Source organism: Balaenoptera borealis (assembly GCF_965194805.1).
Source record: "Balaenoptera borealis genome assembly, chromosome: 14".
Taxonomy (NCBI): Eukaryota; Metazoa; Chordata; class Mammalia; order Artiodactyla; family Balaenopteridae; genus Balaenoptera; species Balaenoptera borealis.
In genome coordinates, this window is record NC_138875.1 from 13,218,024 (window position 1) to 13,236,410 (window position 18,387).

Consider the following 18,387-nt stretch of genomic DNA (forward strand, 5'->3'; position numbering starts at 1 on the left):
CACACATCTTTGTACAAGTAAACCAGTGATGCTGGGAAGCTGGGAAAAGTGGGACTGGTGAGCGATAATATGCACCCTAAGTAATTTGCAACTAAATAAGGTTAGAAAAAGGGAAAAAGCAGCTGCAACTATAAGTCAAAGCTTCAGTCAAACTGAATCTAACAAGCAATACACAACTCCTGTCACACATCAGGGTGAAGATTGGCTGCAGTGGTTTATTTCCCTCACGCCCAACTGACAGACTTTTTCTGTTGTGAACCTGGCTTCCAGAGGAAGCCTCATCAAACTGAATCAGTCTGTTTTCAAAACAGATGAGACAGCAGAGGCTGAGATGGGTTTAAAATCAACAAACCCTCTGGGTTCCTTCGTTGTCACTTACTTGGTCCAGGGTTTGCACTTCTCTGTGGAGGAAGAGGCGTCGGAGAAGTAGCCTGTGAGGCAGGGCTCGCACACCGTGTCCTTGTTGAGCTGCACTGTCAAAAAGACCAACGGACAAAAGAACACAAGACAAACGAGGACACTTAGAGATCGGCCAGGAGGACGGTCCAGAGGACCAGAGATCAAAAGCGCCCCGCCTGTCTCCTGCCTCCCCATTCCCACCCTCACCACCTGCGGCTGGTGGCTGAAGTCCTCACAGACTTCAGAGGGCCCGAGACCCCACAGCAGGTGACAGCACTGTGTACAGAGGGGAACTGGCTCAGTGTCAGGGCGCCAACGCCAGATCTGAATTAGATCTGAATTAGATCCAGCTCTCTGGTCCGGACCCTCTGCTGGTCAGAGCCACCGTCCTGCTCACCGATCTTTTGTTTCCTGGCCAGGGAGCCTGCTATCTGTTTTGTTTTAATCAAGCACCTGTCTGTTCTCCCCTGTCTCCCCTTTGGGGCTTACACCAGGCTTTGGGTACAGAGAATGGCAGCTCATTTACCGCTTTTAAAGGAAACTTCTTGTCTTGACCCTTTCTGATCAATACTCTCACCAGTCTAAGTATCGAAGTGTTGATAAAGTTTTCAAAAAAAAGAAAAAAGAAAAAAACGAACCAACCTACACTATAGGTCTCTTTCTCTTAAACCAAGGGTTGGTAGTAACAGTTTTCTATAAAGAGCCATACAATAAATATCTTAGGCTTTGCAGGCCTTCTGGTCTCTGCAAATTACTTGTAGTGTGAAAGAAGTCACAGATAATGAGTAAAAAAAAATGGATGGGGCTGTGTTCCAATAACATCCTATTTACACAAACACAAGTGGTGGGATGGATTTTGGACCCCCACCTTAAACCATAGCACTGAAAGCAGGAATTGATCCTGGTTAGTAAGCTGTCTTCACCTCCCTCATATTCCACATGAACTACATTATCAAAATAGGAAATGTCTCAGATTTCCTATGTCTATTACCTTTACTGCAATTGACACATGATGACCCTTTGGTAATTCCAGTAAAGAAGGACACTGGCTACCATGTGATATCATAATAAGCAACTGGCTTGTGCCAAAACCACAAATTACTCTTGAAATTAGTAGCACTTCTGTGGTTTATTTTCATGAATAAAACCCTAAAATAAGGAATTACATTTTCTTTGTCCAAAGTCAAGTGGGAAGCACATTCTTGATTTCTGCAATTGCCTCAATAAGTAGGGTACCCACCCCTTACTCTAGCAATTTGATTTGCCTTGAAATGATATCAACAAAGGTGCATTTAACATCTAGTCACTCGTATTAATTCAAACAGCTTTTAAAAAGATAAACACCCTCTGGAAGAGTAACCCTTAAAAACAAAGCGACTTCCTAAAGGGGCTGCAAGTCACGAAGAGCTTGAAGGGACACGACTTTCATGTCTGCTCTTTGTAACACTGACCTGCTGGGGGCATCCTGCACGTTCTCCTTTCTCTTTTTTCCTTTCCCAATCACACTCCCACTTTACAAAAGAAGGCACACTTCATACCTTCTCCAAATCCTACCATAGTGCCAAACTTCTGAGATGCCAAACAAAGCAACAAGTCAAAATACTGGTGATGGAAAGCTCCTGCATTCAGAGCACCTCATTACAGCTTCTGTCTTTCCCTATCTATTAAGGGCAAGGGTGTGACAACAGATATGGGGTATTTGGGATCAGGTTCAGTTGTTCCGAGTTCAAATATACTGCAAGGCAGGGGTAAAATTTTCAGTCATCCACGTCACCCCCTCTACCCTCCACCAATTGCTGAAGAATGCACCATTTCCAAAGGAGCAAAGCAGAGAGAACACTGACCAGAAAAAAAAAAAAAAAAAAGCAGAAAGGGACCAGCACCTTTTTTCATGCAGCTAACAAACTTTTGGAAAGGCTCTGGGTCTTGCCTATATCTCAGAACCAGAATTCAGAAGGGAGCAGGCTGTCATAGGGAGATTTATTTTAGTAATTAAAAAATCGTCAGACTTCTTCCCATGAGAAAGCCTGTCTGGTTTAATTGAAGGACTGTGTCAGACTCTGTGATGGACATTTTCCTCCATACAAAATGAAATGAATAATATTTTTAATTCTCCCAACCTTGTGTTTTACTTTTATAATTATAGTATAGCAAAATATAATATATTCATCTTTTGGACCAACTGTGTATAATAATAACTGTAGTAACAACTCAGTCCAGAAGAAATGTTTTTAAGGTTAGAACCCTGAGTCACAAGAAATTTTTAAAAATTAAAATTTCAAATAGGTGCATTTTTTTTCATGTGAAAGAGTATGAAAAGGTGATATAAACCCCCCGAGCTTAAAAATACATTAGGATAAAACTCTGTGGGGAAGGTGAAATGGATACAAATCAAAGGAGAGAAAAGAACCACATAAAATTTCCAACAGTTAAAGACGATCGGTGCATTTTTAAATGGATGATGATGGTTATTCAGTTGCTATCCCATGTTTTGATTCCGCTGAATATTTTGGAAAGTGTAACTTACTGCTGTTCCAATTCCCTGGAAACTAAGTCCTTAAGCGACTCTTTCAATTTGTAATAAAAAATGTTTAGCTGTCTATTTAAAATTTTGGCAGGAGGTGCACGGCTTTTCAAAATTCTCCAAAGAGGGTGCACATGTTTTAAAAAAAGTTTGGGGACCCCTGCATGATCCGGTTCCCCCCTTAGTGGGCATGGGAAGGTTCAGAAGGAGAAGCCTTGAGCAGAGCGCGTGGGCCGAGCTCTCACATTCCCCTGGAGGCGCACAACCGGGGGTCCGTTCCCAGGGAACCCTCAGCCCCCTCCAGCGCCCCCTGGTCCCGCAGAGTGTGATGACTCAGGGAAGCCGTCTGAGAGGCCGCTTTGGCCTGGGGGTACTTGCACGGCTTTGGGGAGCGCCGCCAGACGCGGGACCCCGGCTCGTACCCGGGAGCCGGGCGCCGAAGCCGGGCGCGCACTCGGCGTTGCGGCGGCAGCAGCGGCAGTCCTCGCTCCAGTGGTACCCGGCGGTGCAGGCGCAGCGCCGCGGAGCCGTCCGGTTGCCGGGCTCCACGGCCACCAGGGCCTTGCCTGCGGGAGAGAAAGACAGGGCGGTGAGGCAGCGGGAGCAAGGGCGGATACACACCTTCCACCTCGTGCCACTCGCTCTCCAGCACCACCAGCCCCAAACCACCCAGACCCCCCCGCACGCAGCGCACGGATGAATCACTCAGCACGCCGGGATTCAGGAACTCCCAAGTTCCCCCTCACACTTCCTGTGCTGGCACTAAAACATCCCAGAAGGTTTTGTTGTTGTTGTTGTTTTCTCTCTCTCTCAATAATTAAGAGTCTTGTGGTTTTTGAAAAATCAGTTTTCATGTTGGTAGGAAGATTAAGGCCTGGGGAGTTTCTGATCATTGACTATTTTGACGAATGCAAAATAGTCGACTTCACAGCTTCTCGAGTTTTAGTAAATTCAAATGTGATAAACATTCTTAACACCAATGCTAGATCAGACCTAAGAGAATTGGGTTTCTGGAGACTGGGGATTCATCCTGGGATCCTGCAGGGCCGCAGGATTATTCAGTCCTGAAAACAGGCGTCACTGTGGGATTAGATACAGGCAAACTAAGGAGGTTGGGCCTGGTGACATACTTGGAAATTAATCTCTCCCCCCAAACTAAGGATAACACGTTCGTTGTCTCTTTTCTCACAACACATAGCAAAGCGCTCTCTCCTTATCTCAAACCTCCTGGCCCTTTCCAGTTTTTGTGGAATAGAGGTAAATGCTCACACACAGTCGACCCTCATTATTCGCTGGTTCATATTGGCAATTTTGCCTACTGGTTAAAATTTAATCGTAACCCCCAAATCAATAACTCCTGGCGCTTTTGCAGTTATTCTCCAACACATGCAGAACAGCGAAAATTTTGAGTCACTGGCTGGACATGCATGTCCCCCGCCAAGGGCAAACGGGGTGACACTGCCTTCTAGTTTTAGCTCTCACACTGGTAATCAGAGTCCTTTTTGTGGTCTATTTAGTGTCCTATTTTGGGCATTTTTGTGTTTTTTATTGGTGAGTTCACTGTTTAAAACGGCCCCCAAGCATAGGGCTGAAGTGCTGTCGAGTGTTTCTAAGTCCAAGAAGGCGATGATGTGTCTTCTGGAGAAAATCCATACATTAGATAAACTTTGTTCAAGGCTGTTTATTGTGAGTTCATTGTTAATGAATCAAAATATTTCTTAAATAAGGTGTCTTTAAACAGAAACACATACAAAATGAGGTTATGTTCACCCACCCAGGAGTGGTGGTTCAGTATTTGCTAGCTCAGTGTTTGTGGTGACTTTATAGAACATAACTACCGTGAATAACAAGAATCACCTGCACACACACATGCATACATGAAACAACACAATAACATTTATTTAAAACAGACCTCCTACTCCTCCTATACATCCCCATCTCACCTGGATTGTCCAAACAGCCCTTGTACTTTATATTTCTTAATACTTATCAGAGTTTGTTATGGACTGATGTTTGTGTCCCCTCAAAATTCATATGTTGAAATCCTAAAACCTCCCCCCAACTACAGTGTGATGATATTAGGAGGTGGGGGCTTTGGGAGGTGATTAGGTCATGAGGGTGGAGCCCCCCATGAATGGGATTAGTGCCCTTATAATAAGAGATGGCACAAAGCTTGCTTCCACTCTCTCTCTGTTCGCCACCATGTGAGGACACAAGAAAGTGGCTGTCTTGAAACAAGGAATAGGGAACACACCAAGAACCCCGTCATGCTGGCACCCTTATCCCAGACTTCCAGCCTCCAGAACTGTTCGGTATATATATTTGTTGTTTAAGCCACTGAGTCTGTGGTATTCTGTTATCGCAGCCTGAACTGCCTAGGACAGAGTTCCAAGAGAAAACAAAGAAACCAGAAACCTGTTCCCTCCTTCACTGTCTCAAGTTATAACCAGCAGGGAGGGAATGCTTCCTGTTCCCATTCTTTTCAGACCAGAGCTGGGTGAAACTGAGAAGTCTCCACTCCCTTCTGTGTCCACTCTCCGAGGCCCAGGTCAGCTCTGAAGCACCAAGACCAACTTGCATAAACATGGACATACTGTCTGGAACATACAGACAAGTATCATTTTCCTTGGAAAATTCGAATTCCAGTATCCCACTCAAAAGTAAGTGCATGTGGACTTCCCTGGTGGCGCAGTGGTTAAGAATCCTCCTGCCAATGCAGGGGACACGGGTTCGAGCCCTGGTCCAGGAAGATCCCATGTGCCGGGGAGCAACTAAGTCCGTGCGCCACAACTACTGAACCTGTCCTCTACAGCCCGCGAGCCACAACTACTGAAGCCCGTGCGCCTAGAGCCCATGCTCCGCAACAAGAGAAGCCACCACAATGAGAAGCCCGCAAACCCCAACGAAGAGTAGCCCCTGCTCACTGCAACTAGAGAAAGCTTGCATGAAGCAATGAAGACCCAATACAACCAAAAATAAGTAAATAAAATAAATAAATTTATATATATATATATATATATAAAAAGTAAGTGCATATACGCCTGGGTGGTTATGAACAATTTTGACATATTTTTAAATATCTTAATGCACTAGGTTTGGGGCTTTAATCAATTTTGGCAGTAGACAGAGTGAATCTTTCTTTCCAAGAGACAGCAATGAGTCAAGCTCATTACTAAGCAGTGGGAAAGAAAAAAGACTTGATCAGATGCTTCTGCTCAATGGAGTTTCCACGTTACCTTCTCTGGACAAAATCTGCCAGCTATCTCTAACACTTTAGAAAAATTACGATGTTTAGAAAAATGCTTATTTCCTAGTTCTGTCTACTGAAAAAAAAAAAAAAAACAAACCTATATACAAGGATCAATCCAGTAGCAATGAGCCTTCCCAGCACCCAGACTGAAGTTGCTAAATAAGATGTTCTGCTGAAAGCAAGGAGAAATCCTTGGAGAAATGGCTGATTCCAGCTTCAGGGCAGGAAACGTCCAAGATGAGGCTGGGAGCAAGAGAGCTCAGAAAGACACCGGGGGCCACATCGAAAGACTTGGGGGCCACCTGGGAGAGGTGAGATAATCCAAGCACCAGTAAAACTAGTAACCGCAACAGATTAAAACACCTCAAATACGTAAATGCATGAGTTCATAATATTCATACAAATCCTTTGGAGACGACTTGGTGATCGAGTCATTATTTTGAAAAGTGGTAAATAAAGTTACAAGCAGTCATTCTGCCTTTCCTGTATATACTGTACTTCAGGGTAACAACCCGTTGATGAGGGAAGTTTCTCTTTAGAAAGCATTCCAGCCAATAAAGGAAGAAGGGATGATGGAATTAGAACATCACCTTTCTGCAGCCCCTAATGAAAATGGATCTAGGCCATGATCATCAACAGCTGCTAATATCACCCAAAAGAGAGAGAAGCAGCTACTTTGTGAGTACTGACATCACCACATATGCTCACCTTTTAAGGAGTTTTGTCAAAAACAAGCAGAAAAACCCAGATTCTGATCAGCCTTCTAGATCAGCCAATAACCCCTTTACAGGAAATATCGGAGATATAAATATTCAGATATATATATATATATATATCTGAATCACTTTGCTGTATAGCTGAAACTAACACAACACTGTAAATCACCTATACTTCAATAAAAACAAAACAAAACAAAACTATTCCAGAACAGAAGTTCTACATGAAGAATTTTAACACAATCCTTCTGGGATCCGAAGCACATCTTTCTGGGGGTCTGTGGTCAAAACTTCTTCCCATGGCCCCTAAAAGAGACAGTATTGCTGTATCTAAAAATATCATTTATCCACACAGTCCCCAACATGACTGACTCACCTGTATCACAAACTTTATGCAGCAAGCATTTATCTTCTTCATTCCAGGTGTCCAGGTATTCATCCGGGCCACAGGGCAGACAGACGCTTTCAGAGGTAGCAGTGCATTTGGAAGACAAGTACTTTCCTTAAATTAGAAGGGGAAACATGCACCAATCAAAAATACTCCCTCCCAAAAAAGCCAACAAATCAACAAAAATGCACCAATCTGGGAATTCCCTGGTGGTCCAGTGGTAAGGACTCCGTTCTCTCACTGCTGTGGGCCCAGGCTCAATCCCTGGTCAGGGAACTAAGATCCTGCAAGCCACGGGGTGTGGCCAAAAAAAAAAAAAAAGCACCAATCTACTGGAGCCCTTACATGACCATGATCCCAGGACATCCCCCAAAGGTAGACTGATACATGAGATAAGACCACATCTCACAGTGAGGGCTCCTCAGGCCTCCGGGCTGGCTCAGATAACCTCTCCTGGGTTTGCTGTGCCTGTGTTCACGGCAGTCTTTTAGATCTTCTAAGTAAAAGACCACCCCTTCCACCCCAAACCTCTGCTGACTAAGGAAAAGAACTATGGTTTTCAAACTGGTGCCTGCAGAACTTGAGGGGTTCCCTGGGGGCTAAGCAAGAGGAACTTCCTCTCACCCCTCCCCTCCCATCTTCAAAACCCCTCTACTGTCAACCTGGATAGTTAACTTCTTTTGTCCCAAGTATACTGTGGGCTCACGGTTAACTTAGTTTGATCAGAGAGTAATACACACACACATAAACACACACACATGCGTGCATGAAAATCAATGGATCTTCATTCTACGAACCCAAAAAATTATTTGTAGCTGAAATATCTAAAGGATCTTGTTATAAGGTAAGCACCTTTTCCTCAAAGCTCTCCTCCTCTCCCCAGAGCAGTGAGTGAGTGAGGACCCTCTGGACGTGGGGCTTCACTGAGGCCACAGAAACACTTGGTCACCTTCTGGCAGAACAACTTTGGGGAAGTGGTGACCAGTCCACCATCTACCCCTCAGCAGGTATTGTGCGGAGGAGTTATAACAGGGTTTCGGCAATTTTTAGCAGTGATTCTAGGATAGATTACCACCCCCATCCCCTGCTGATTTCTGTGAAAATAATACTTTTTTTTTTTAGGCCACACTGCATGGCTTGCAGGATCTTAGTTCTCCCACCAGGAATCGAATCTGGGACCTTGGCAGTGAAAGTGCCGAGTCCTAACCACAGGACCGCCAGGGAATTTCCCAAAATAATACTTTTAAATAAGAGTTGTATCTCATATTTTGAGAGTTTGAATCACAAACTTCTGAAACAGAGTTTCAAAAACCATCTTGGGGGGCTTCCCTGGTGGCGCAGCGGTTGAGAATCTGCCTGCCAATGCAGGGGACACGGGTTCGAGCCCTGGTCTGGGAAGATCCCACATGCCGCGGAGCGACTAAGCCCGGGAGCCACAACTACTGAGCCTGCGCGTCTGGAGCCTGTGCTCCGCAACGAGAGGCCGCGACAGTGAGAGGCCCGCGCACCGCGATGAAGAGTGGCCCCCACTCGCCGCAACTAGAGAAAGCCCTGGCACAGAAACAAAGACCCAACACAGCCATAAATAAATAAATAAATAAATAAATAAACAAAAAAAAACAACCATCTTGCCTTCTCAAGAAACAGCATTTTGGAAAGCTGGTACTTAATCATGGTCCGGCATGTACTTAACCTAAGTACCAGTTTCTGAAATTGCTCTTGATTTTTAAGTGATTTCATCTACTGAGAGAAAAGTTTTTGTCTTCAGAGTGACAAACACCACTACCTGCCACTGCCGTAAAACGCCTACCCAATTTCTTTTTTTGTCTGGCAGGATAGAAATGGTTCCTTAGATTAAACAAAGAACCCCACCCACTTCTGGAGGACAATGACAGGAGGTTTCGAAGCACAAACCTGGTTCACATTTGCGACAGCATCGTCCCAGATGCTCGTAATGCCTCTCGCTAGCACATGGAGAGGTGATCTGAAAAGTCACCTAAAGAGAAAATGTGCATCAGGTAGAGATTAGGCACAGGTTCTTTCTAGAGAAAACAAAAAGTGAATTACTGACTCACATTTCTGAAAAGTATAAGAAATCACCATAAACAGTCCTGAAACTGCTCTGCATAATACCACCCCCCTCCCAAAGATGTCACTTTCCTATTCTAGCCCATTTCTCCCTAACAATGTACAAAACCAATGATTCTGGCACCAAAATCCATTTAAGCATTTAAAACAATTTCGGTCATGCTCATGGTAATAGGCCGGATGAAAGGGAAATTTACAAATGGTACACAGAAGGTTGAAAACCGCTTTACACAACCCACGTACGAAATTGGTCCCACTTCTGTGTCATCACATGGTGGACAGTTTGCTCAGTCCACTTTGGTCATAAAACTGTAGGAGGACAGAGTGGGGCCTCTTAATACGTGTCTTATACCAGGGGAGGCCAGCTGTGGTCTTACAAGCTAGCTCTGATTTTAAAAAGATGCTTAATACCGCTTACCTTTTAAAATTTTAAACATGCAGAGAACCTGAAAAAGTGGGACAGCAAGGGGTAACAGGAAGCCTTCTGGCTTACAGCCAGGAGCCCTGACCGACCGCCCGCTGGCTGAGGGATCCCGGACAAGCTGCTTCAGCTCTTGGAACCTTGTCTCCTTTCTGTATGATTCTAATACCAATATTAATTTCCAAGTCTGCTCATCTAAGCAGAGCAAAACAAAAAGCCAAGTCCCCTACAATCACTCAGATTCTTATCAGTTTGCCACAGAAAAGCTCTTTTCTTTATCAGCTTTCTCAGTGTCAGAAAAAAAAACCACACATTCCTGTTGACAGGCAGGCAGTGGAGTTACAGACTGAACGATGAAGTGGAAGCGTTGGGCTCAGCTGCTCAGACTTCACACTGTGCATACCAAGGGTCCGCTTCCTGCTGGGTCCCAGGGATCCAAGGTTACAACCTTGCCCTCAAGGGACTTCCGCACACCAGGGTGTGTGCTATGATGAAGCCAGGCGGGTCCCTCCCTCGGCTGAAGGCCAGGGGAGGTGTCCCAAGGAGTGTGACAAGTGAGCACAGGCTCACAGGATAAAAAAGAACTCAGCCAGATGAGGAAAAAGGAACTGGCCCGTGGAAGTGGGGGGCAGGGCAAGGAAGCCGTCTTCGGCAGAGTATGAGATGTTCAAACAGGGATACTGAGGCCTGAAGTGGCATGTCGGGTGGGGCTGGCAGTGGAGACCATCAGCAGGGTCCTGGGAGACGAGGCCAAGGACGGTCAGAGCAATCAGAGGGCTTCACCTGCCTATTAACGAGCTTGGATGGGAGGTGTAGAAATAGTGTAGCTTGGAAGAAGCCGTGCATCCTCACAATACCTCAGTTATGAAGGAAGTTTTCCAGAGAGAGCACCACACCAGAAAAGCCCAGGCTAGCTGAGTAGGGTGTGCAGGAGGCCCCCAGTATGGACCTCTCCGACCTCCCCCAGGCCAGGTAAAGGGCTTCCAGGAGGGCTGGGGCCAGGGACAGTTACTCTGAGGCTGATGAGAAGGTCAGATGTGCTTCTGGAGCCAGGTGTGCCAGGAAGGTTGTATTTGGACTTGCTTCCGAGACCTGTCTAACACTCTCCGTGGACCCCTGATAACATGGATTGATGTTCCCCGAGCATTCACCACATGATGGGGTCTGGTGGACAGTGCAGTGAGCCCACTGAACATTAGGAAGAATGATGTAACAGAGAGCACCCCACCTCTCCTTTCGGGTCTCTTTTTCTCTTTGTTTTTATAGGAATCTGTTTCTCTGCGCCTGGCACAGTAATGTGTGCACACAGAAGAAAGATGCACAGAGGCAAAATGGTGAAACTGAATTCGGTCACTGCAACTTTCGTCTCACCAACAGGATCTGTCTGAGCCTGATGATATGTGAGCGCTCCTGCGATGCTGATGACAAAGGCAAACAAGAGAAATGTGTGGTTGGAGATAAAGGTCGATTGCTTCTGACCCATAAGAAAGCTGCAAGAGTCTCTGTAAGATAAGCACAGACTTGGTCTGTATTACACACACAGCTTCTTTTTAGGGGAATTTGGTAAAAGGACTCCGCCGAAGCAGCAGCTCAGAAGCTCTGTCAGGTGCTACAGGCTGTGCCCGGGGCTCCAAATCCTGGTACCTGGTGAGCATCACTGACCTGAATGTGTGGACAATTTGTTTACACGTTTAGGAGAGTGGCAGTGATTCATTCAACCCATCCACCATCTAACCCAGGAGCGTAAAACCTCCTAGCAAAAATGGGGGAGCTGCTGATTCCAGAGGTGACCAGATGTCGTAGCTCTTAAACAGATTTTCACAGATTATTCCTTAGAATCCATATCTGTCTCCTAAGCTTACTGTGGCTTTACACCTGGACATGTCTTCTTTTTTAAAAAATGGAGATATAATTCACATACCATGAAACTCACCCTTTCAAAGGGTGCGATTCAGTGGGTTTTTTTTTGTATATTCACAAAGTTGTGCAACCACTGCTGCTGTCTAATGCCAGAACACCTTTATCACTCCAAAACTGATACGTCTGCTTGACACAGCTCTAGGATTACAGATCTTTTAAGTTGCATAAGCAATTCTGCTACTGGGAGAATTGGCTACGGTGAGGCAGAAAATTATGGAACTTATCTAATTTAAGGTATAGCTTAAACTGAACCCTACTTTATTCTTGAGTTACATCAGATACTTCGCAGTACACCTTCAAACCTTCAAAATGGCAATAAATATACAACTCAAAAGGCAACATACATACATAGTTATGGTCAAGGAAATGTGGTTTGTGGGTAAATAAAAAGAATCTGGAAAACTCTCTGTAGGAGGCCTACACCTTCAGAAGGCAAGATGTGTCTTTGTTGTTCTTTTCCTTCTCTTGTCCTGCCTCTCTGCTCTTAAGAAGCTCTCTGCTTCTTTTCCCCCACTGGCAGAGCTGCAGCTCTAGGATGACCCTCTTACTAGAGGATGTGCAGCTCCCCGGACCTCACACAGCGTGTAAAGCTTGCCCTGTGCTGGTCTCACTCTGATCCCGAGCACCACGTCCAGGAACCCTGTGGTTTGCTCTCGGCACTGCAGTTCCCGCATTTGTAACTATTAGGAAATCCAGATCTTGGACACCCTGGCCTGTCACCTTTTGCTGATCCCCTGCGCACTTGTCCCTCCATGATACAGACCAGACGGGCTCTGCCTGCCTGCCTCCCCCATCCCAAGTCTCCGCGTCCAACCTTCTTGGGCTCGGTTTCCGGTTAGCCTGAGCTGGATCTCCTTGACACCAGCCTCCCTCTGTCTGGATAGCCTGCCAAGTACATCCCCAGACTGGCATTTTTTTGATGTGAATGAACGGATGCCCTTCAGCCCCTCCCAGTCTGACCCCTTCTTTTTCTTTTTTAACATGTTTATTGGAGTATAATTGCTTTACAATGTTGTGTTAGTTTCTGCTGTATAACAAAGTGAATCAGCTATACATATACATATATCCCCATATCCCCTCCCTCTTGCGTCTCCCTCCCACCCTCCCTATCCCACCCCTCTAGGTGGTCACAAAGCACCGAGCTGAGCTGATCTCCCTGTGCTATGCGGCTGCTTCCCACTAGCTATCTATTTTACATTTGGTAGTGTATATATGTCCATGCCACTCTCTCTCTTCGTCCCAGCTTACCCTTGCCCCTCCCCGTGTCCTCAAGTTCATTCTCTACGTCTGCATCTTTATTCCTGTCCTGCCCCTAGGTTCTTCAGAACCTTTTTTTTTTTTTTTAGATTCAATATATATATGTGTTAGCATATGGTATGACCCCTTCTTTTTCCTACAGATTCTAGCTCTGACATCTCCCATCTCAACAGCAGCTGGGAGAGCCGCCAGGCTGCTCAAGCCCCTCCTGGTCCTCTGGCCCTTGCCTCCCAACAGCTCAGAATTTGGGCCTGACTCTAGCCCCCAAGACCAAGCTCCCAATGGTTATGAGGTGGTAGCTCTTATTATTGGTAGCAATCCTAGTAAGACAGTAATTTGATAAAAACATGTTCCTGCTTCAGTGTTTTGGAAGCAACCTCCCAGGGAATGGGGGGATTCAGCAGAAGGCTGCAGATTTTCGGTTCATGGGGTGATTTTGTCAACCACCTCCAGTCTCCTCTCTTTGCCCAAGATGTAGCAAGAGAAGGCCTTTGGTGACCGAGTTGAGACGTACAAACTTTGAGTTACCTACGTTTTTGTCTAGTTTGCCTTCAGGATTGACCTGTTTCCCTCTAAAACAATACAGCTTCTGAGCCATCGTTGGTTTCATTAAGCAAATAAAGCAGAACCACTTCTAAAATGTCTATTTATTGAATAAAGAATATAGTCACATACATTCAAAATCAGGTCTGTTGCAGCACTTGTGTTTTGGGGAATACGATTTGATTCATGCATGGTACTTAGAAGTCTCGTAGAAAACCAGCCATGTCCTACCACAGTTCTTAATCAATAAACTACAAAAGTAATGTTTGGCCCACAGAGTTTACATCGACTAACTTCTGCTTTCTAACAGACTTCCCCTGAATGTATAAAGAAACACTAGAGTCTGTTTATAGCAAGTATCCTTTACATCCTCTGCCTTTCCTTTCCCCCCATATAAATTCTTTGGAAAGTCTAAATAAAGGAGTTAAAATGGCAAGACAATACATCTGATTTATTGGCCAGCTGTTGCCTCACTTTCTTGTGTGTTTTGTGTCATGTGTATATTTGTTTCAGGGCATACGGGCTGGTATTTAATTTTAACAGCTGACAAACTCTTCTGGAATAAGCATGTCCACAGTCTGTGCAAGGTTTTGGGAGGCCGGAGGGAGATAATAAATTGTAAATCAAAATTGTCTTTATAAAGCTCCGTGGATTTATTTCCCAATGCAATGCCATGTTGGGTCTAACCCTGAGAAACCCCAAGCTGAAGAAACAAAACATTTCTGTGAGCTGAGCTGCAGAGACCGGAGGATCTGTATTCAGAATCCTGGAGGGAAGGTGGACTTAAATATTTATTTTTCGTGCTGTTAATCAAACCAATTGTAGTGAAAGCCATTATGAATACTAAAATTACTTTTCTGCTCTACTAAAAATTCATGCTGACATATAACAAAACAGAAAGAAGCCTGGCTCTTTCTGTCAAACCAAGGAGAAAAGAACCCAACCCAGAAGAACAAATGAGGGATTTTCCATAGATTTCATTTTATAAAATATCATCCATGACTATATTTGAGAGTTTGGCTGTAAATTAAGTAAAGATGGTATCAAATTTCTGAATGTTACAGTCAAACTGAAAGATGTGGTTTTTCTTAAGAGAGAAACTACTGAGTGTGAAAATAACACCTAATAGTTCTGCTGCCCTTGAAAAAAATATCCTTAAAGAAAGTCACGAATGAAAAGTGCTCTAATCCAGAATAGAACAGAAATCAATTACAAGTGACCTGTGTTCCCAAGAACACCAAGAAAGCGGCTTTACTATGAGGGTCTCACACCAGGAAATTGTTTCTTTCTGAAGCCTTTTGTTTTTAGAAATAAATGAACAACAAACAAATAAAAGGTCTCAGTCACAGACCAGAGGAACCGAAAAACAAATGTTGTTCCTTGTCCATTTCTTTGAATGTCTGTTTTTTTAGCTGGCTGAGCAGTCAGGCCAGAGACGAGGTCTAAGTTTCTCCCCTCAAAACATTTCAGTTAGGGGCTTCCCTGGTGGCGCAGTGGTTGAGAATCTGCCTGCCGATGGAGGGAACACGGGTTCGAGCCCTGGTCTGGGAAGATCCCACATGCCGCAGAGCGACTAGGCCCGTGAGCCACAACTACTGAGCCTGCGCGTCTGGAGCCTGTGCTCCGCAACAAGAGAGGCCGCGATAGTGAGAGGCCCGTGCACCGCGATGAAGAGTGGCCCCTGCTTGCCGCAACTGGAGAAAGCCCTCGCACAGAGACGAAGCCCCAACACAGCCATAAATAAATAAATAAATAAATAATAATTTAAAAAACAGAAAAAACATTTCAGTTAGTGAATCCAAACACAGACCCTTTCAACCGAGATGTTCTAGGGGACCTGACCAGTTTGGTCCCTTTCTTAGCTCCATTTCTCCAGAAGCTTCCAGTGGTCCTGCTCTATTTTATCCGGCTTACTACTCTTGAACATGGCACAGTTATATGTCTGTTACTGCAAAGAAAGCATCCACTGTCATGCTTCTTGGTTCAGAACTGGAAGTGGATATCATAGAGGAATCATTTTGAGCTTGCACATCAGATTAGGCAGGTTTCTAGAGAAAACGGAGAAAATGAAACACTAACTTAAGTAAAGTCTGACATGCCAGAATGTAGGGATTTACCAGACCAGAGGCCAGGGCCAGAAGGACACAGGGAGAAGGGAGCATGGTACCAGCACGCTGGTGAAGACGGAAGAAGCTGCCTGGCCAGGTAGCTCCCCTGGTCGGTTAGGGCAGGGCAGGCTTCAGGACAGGATTCTTCCACCCAGGGCAGCTCTTAGAGTTGAGCTTCCAGATTGGCCTGGATAGATGAATGCCTGACATTTCTGTAATAAAACTGTCTACATTTCTACAATTTGAGGACAAGGGGGTAAAAAGTCAGTTCTAAGCCTCAGTCTCTTCACCTGTAAAATGGGGCTAATAATTGCACCCATCCCACTGCAGTGAGGATGAGATGGTATAATTCATGGAAAATGATGTAGCAATGGCAAGTGGCAAAACTCAGGAAAAATGAAGGCTCTGCTTTCTCACTCTGAAGCGAGGGACCTTTCTAGCAGGTGGCTGGGGGAATGAGGTGGGACGGGAATTGTGTCACTCACTCAGCACAGGGGCGCACACCTGGATGGCGGTCGGTAGGGGGGATGCTACGGTGGGCACCTGGGCAGAATCGGTGAACACCAATTACTTTTATCAGATCGTTCCCTGGTGGGGGGCTGGAGGGAAAGGAGTGTGACAGAAAAAGGAAAGAGGGTGGAAAAGAGACCAGGGACTCGTAGAAAAATTCTGAAGGCCTGGCAATTTTCCTAAGCGAACAATCCCTGTTTAGTTTTAACATGGCTCTGATGACAAAAGCTGATGGCAGAGTGTTTCAGCTGGGCAATTGGAAAAACATGATTTTGGGGGTTTTTTTTTTGGCTGCACCTCGAGGCTTGTGGGATCTTAATTCCCTGACTGGGAATAGAACTCGTGCCCCCTGCAGTGGAAGCGTGGAGTCCTAACCACTGCACCGCCAGGGAATTCCCAGAGAAACATGTTTTTAATCCAAAAGGTTTATTTTTTTTTAAAGCATGTTTGACTTCACATAAAGGAGTGCTTTCTCATGAGACTGAAACGGTGGCCTGAGTCATGGTAGTGGCTTTCTGTCTGGAGCTTCAGTCAGTGATGGGGACAGAAGCTGGGCTGGGGAAGGAGCGAGCTTACTCAAAGCTTCTGCTGATAAAGCGTTTCCTAGACTCTGTCAGTGATTTCTGTCAACTGGGACAGAATCGAGTTATGACCAAATGCCCTTCTAGACATTTTCATTTTAGAAAAACTCAGAATTTCAAGCAGAAAGAATTTCAAGCAGAAAGAATTTCAAGCTTACAGGTTTACAAAGAAAACATCAGACTTGTTTTTCTTTTGCACAAACCAAAGCTTCACATTTCATACTTCAGAACATTACCTATGGCACCTATGAAGATAGTATGTTATCAATTAAAGAGGCAAAGAAAATAAAGGAGCAGCTTTTGGGGATCTCCTGTGCACCCCAGCAGATCACCCCGCACACTCCCTGGAGAACACTGAACTGTGGAACATGTTAAGAGTGTGAAGACCCCACGTTATACAAGCCAGGTATGTGGTCTAAGTCATGATGGAAGTGGATACAGAGAATCAGAGGGTTTAAATAGAAAACTCCCTGAGTGTCCAAAATACTACAATTCACTTTACAGAAATATATTTTACACACAGCTCTTGAAAAAAAAATTCTGCTGCTAAAAGTGAGGCTCGGGACTTCCCTGGTGGTGCAGTGGTTAAGAATCCGCCTGCCAATGCAGGAGACACGGGTTCGAGCCCTGGTCCGGAAAGATCCCACAGGCCGTGGAGCAACTAAGCCCGTGTGCCACAACTACTGAGCCTGAGCCTGTGCTCTAGAGCCCAAGAGCCACAACTACGGAGCCCTGGTGCCACAACTACTGAAGCCAGTGCACCTAAAGCCCGTGCTCTGCAACAAGAGAAGCCACTGCAAGGAGAAGCCCGCGCACCGCAACGAAGAGTAGCCCCTGCTCACCACAACTAGAGAAAGCCTGCGCGCAGCAACAAAGACCCAATGCAGCCAAAAATAAATAATTTGCATAGAAAAAAAAGTGAGGCTCAACTGTTCTCTGATTGGTACAATATGAAAAGATGTGTCTGTTTGAGAAGAATGTGAAGAAAATGATGACCATCATGAATACTATTATAATAATTGACCAGCTACTAAGGGATTTGGGGCATTCTAAAATGCATTTTATGAACATGTTTCCAGTGATAAAGAGTATTCAGAACTCCAACTCGAAGGCGTTCATCACAGCTGGTCAACTCCTGCTGGTCTCGTTGAAAACCCACTAATATGAATCAACCCCCTCCCCACATACAGACCACTCCCCATGAAGGGGTTGTGAATTGATTTCCTCACGATGCAGACACTAGAGTAAGGCCAGTCATTGCTTTGCCTGAGTCATTTGCCTTATCTTGTAAGATGACTTTTCATATGATTATGACCAGAAGACAAATTTCGGCCTGGTCTAGGGTTTAATAATACAAAGCACCAGTCTCTTAAAAAGCTCTGCTATCATCACACCTTCAAAGCTGTCTTTACTGAGCTCTCATATATCAGTATTTGTGCAAGGGATTGGCTTGTGTAGCACAAGGGAATGAGTCCATCCCTACCCTCTCAAAGTGTGTCGCAGCAGAGGACACAGGCAGATAGAGAGGAGAGAAAACTAACAGATAGAGACCCACAGGACAACACAAGACCTGGTGCACTGGAAAGATCAAGTTCTACCAAGTCCCTGGATGCAACCCTCACTGTTCACGGACTGGGAAGGGGAGGGAACCCGGCCTGGGATACATGGGAAGGAATCACAGA

At 45.2% G+C, this 18,387-nt stretch overlaps 1 protein-coding gene across 12 annotated transcripts in view; it reads right to left on the reverse strand.

Annotated features, from left to right (window-relative positions):
• TNFRSF11A (TNF receptor superfamily member 11a) overlaps positions 1–18,387 on the reverse strand; it is a 163,152-nt gene that overhangs the window by 130,143 nt on the left and 14,622 nt on the right. For 11 of the 12 annotated variants that reach the window (XR_014233828.1, XR_014233829.1, XR_014233830.1 and 8 more), the window contains exons 2-5: positions 9,192–9,273; positions 7,266–7,391; positions 3,346–3,489; positions 380–473 (exon numbers count right to left, since the gene is read on the reverse strand). Coding sequence is in view for 6 of the 12 variants with exons in the window: in XM_082352989.1 (XP_082209115.1) it covers positions 380–473; positions 3,346–3,489; positions 7,266–7,391; positions 9,192–9,273 (446 nt within the window). In the remaining 6 variants the exon portion in view is untranslated. Of the gene's footprint in view, positions 1–379; positions 474–3,345; positions 3,490–7,265; positions 7,392–9,191; positions 11,009–18,387 lie in introns of those variants that run through there. The other variant, XM_082352990.1, reaches the window with a different exon arrangement.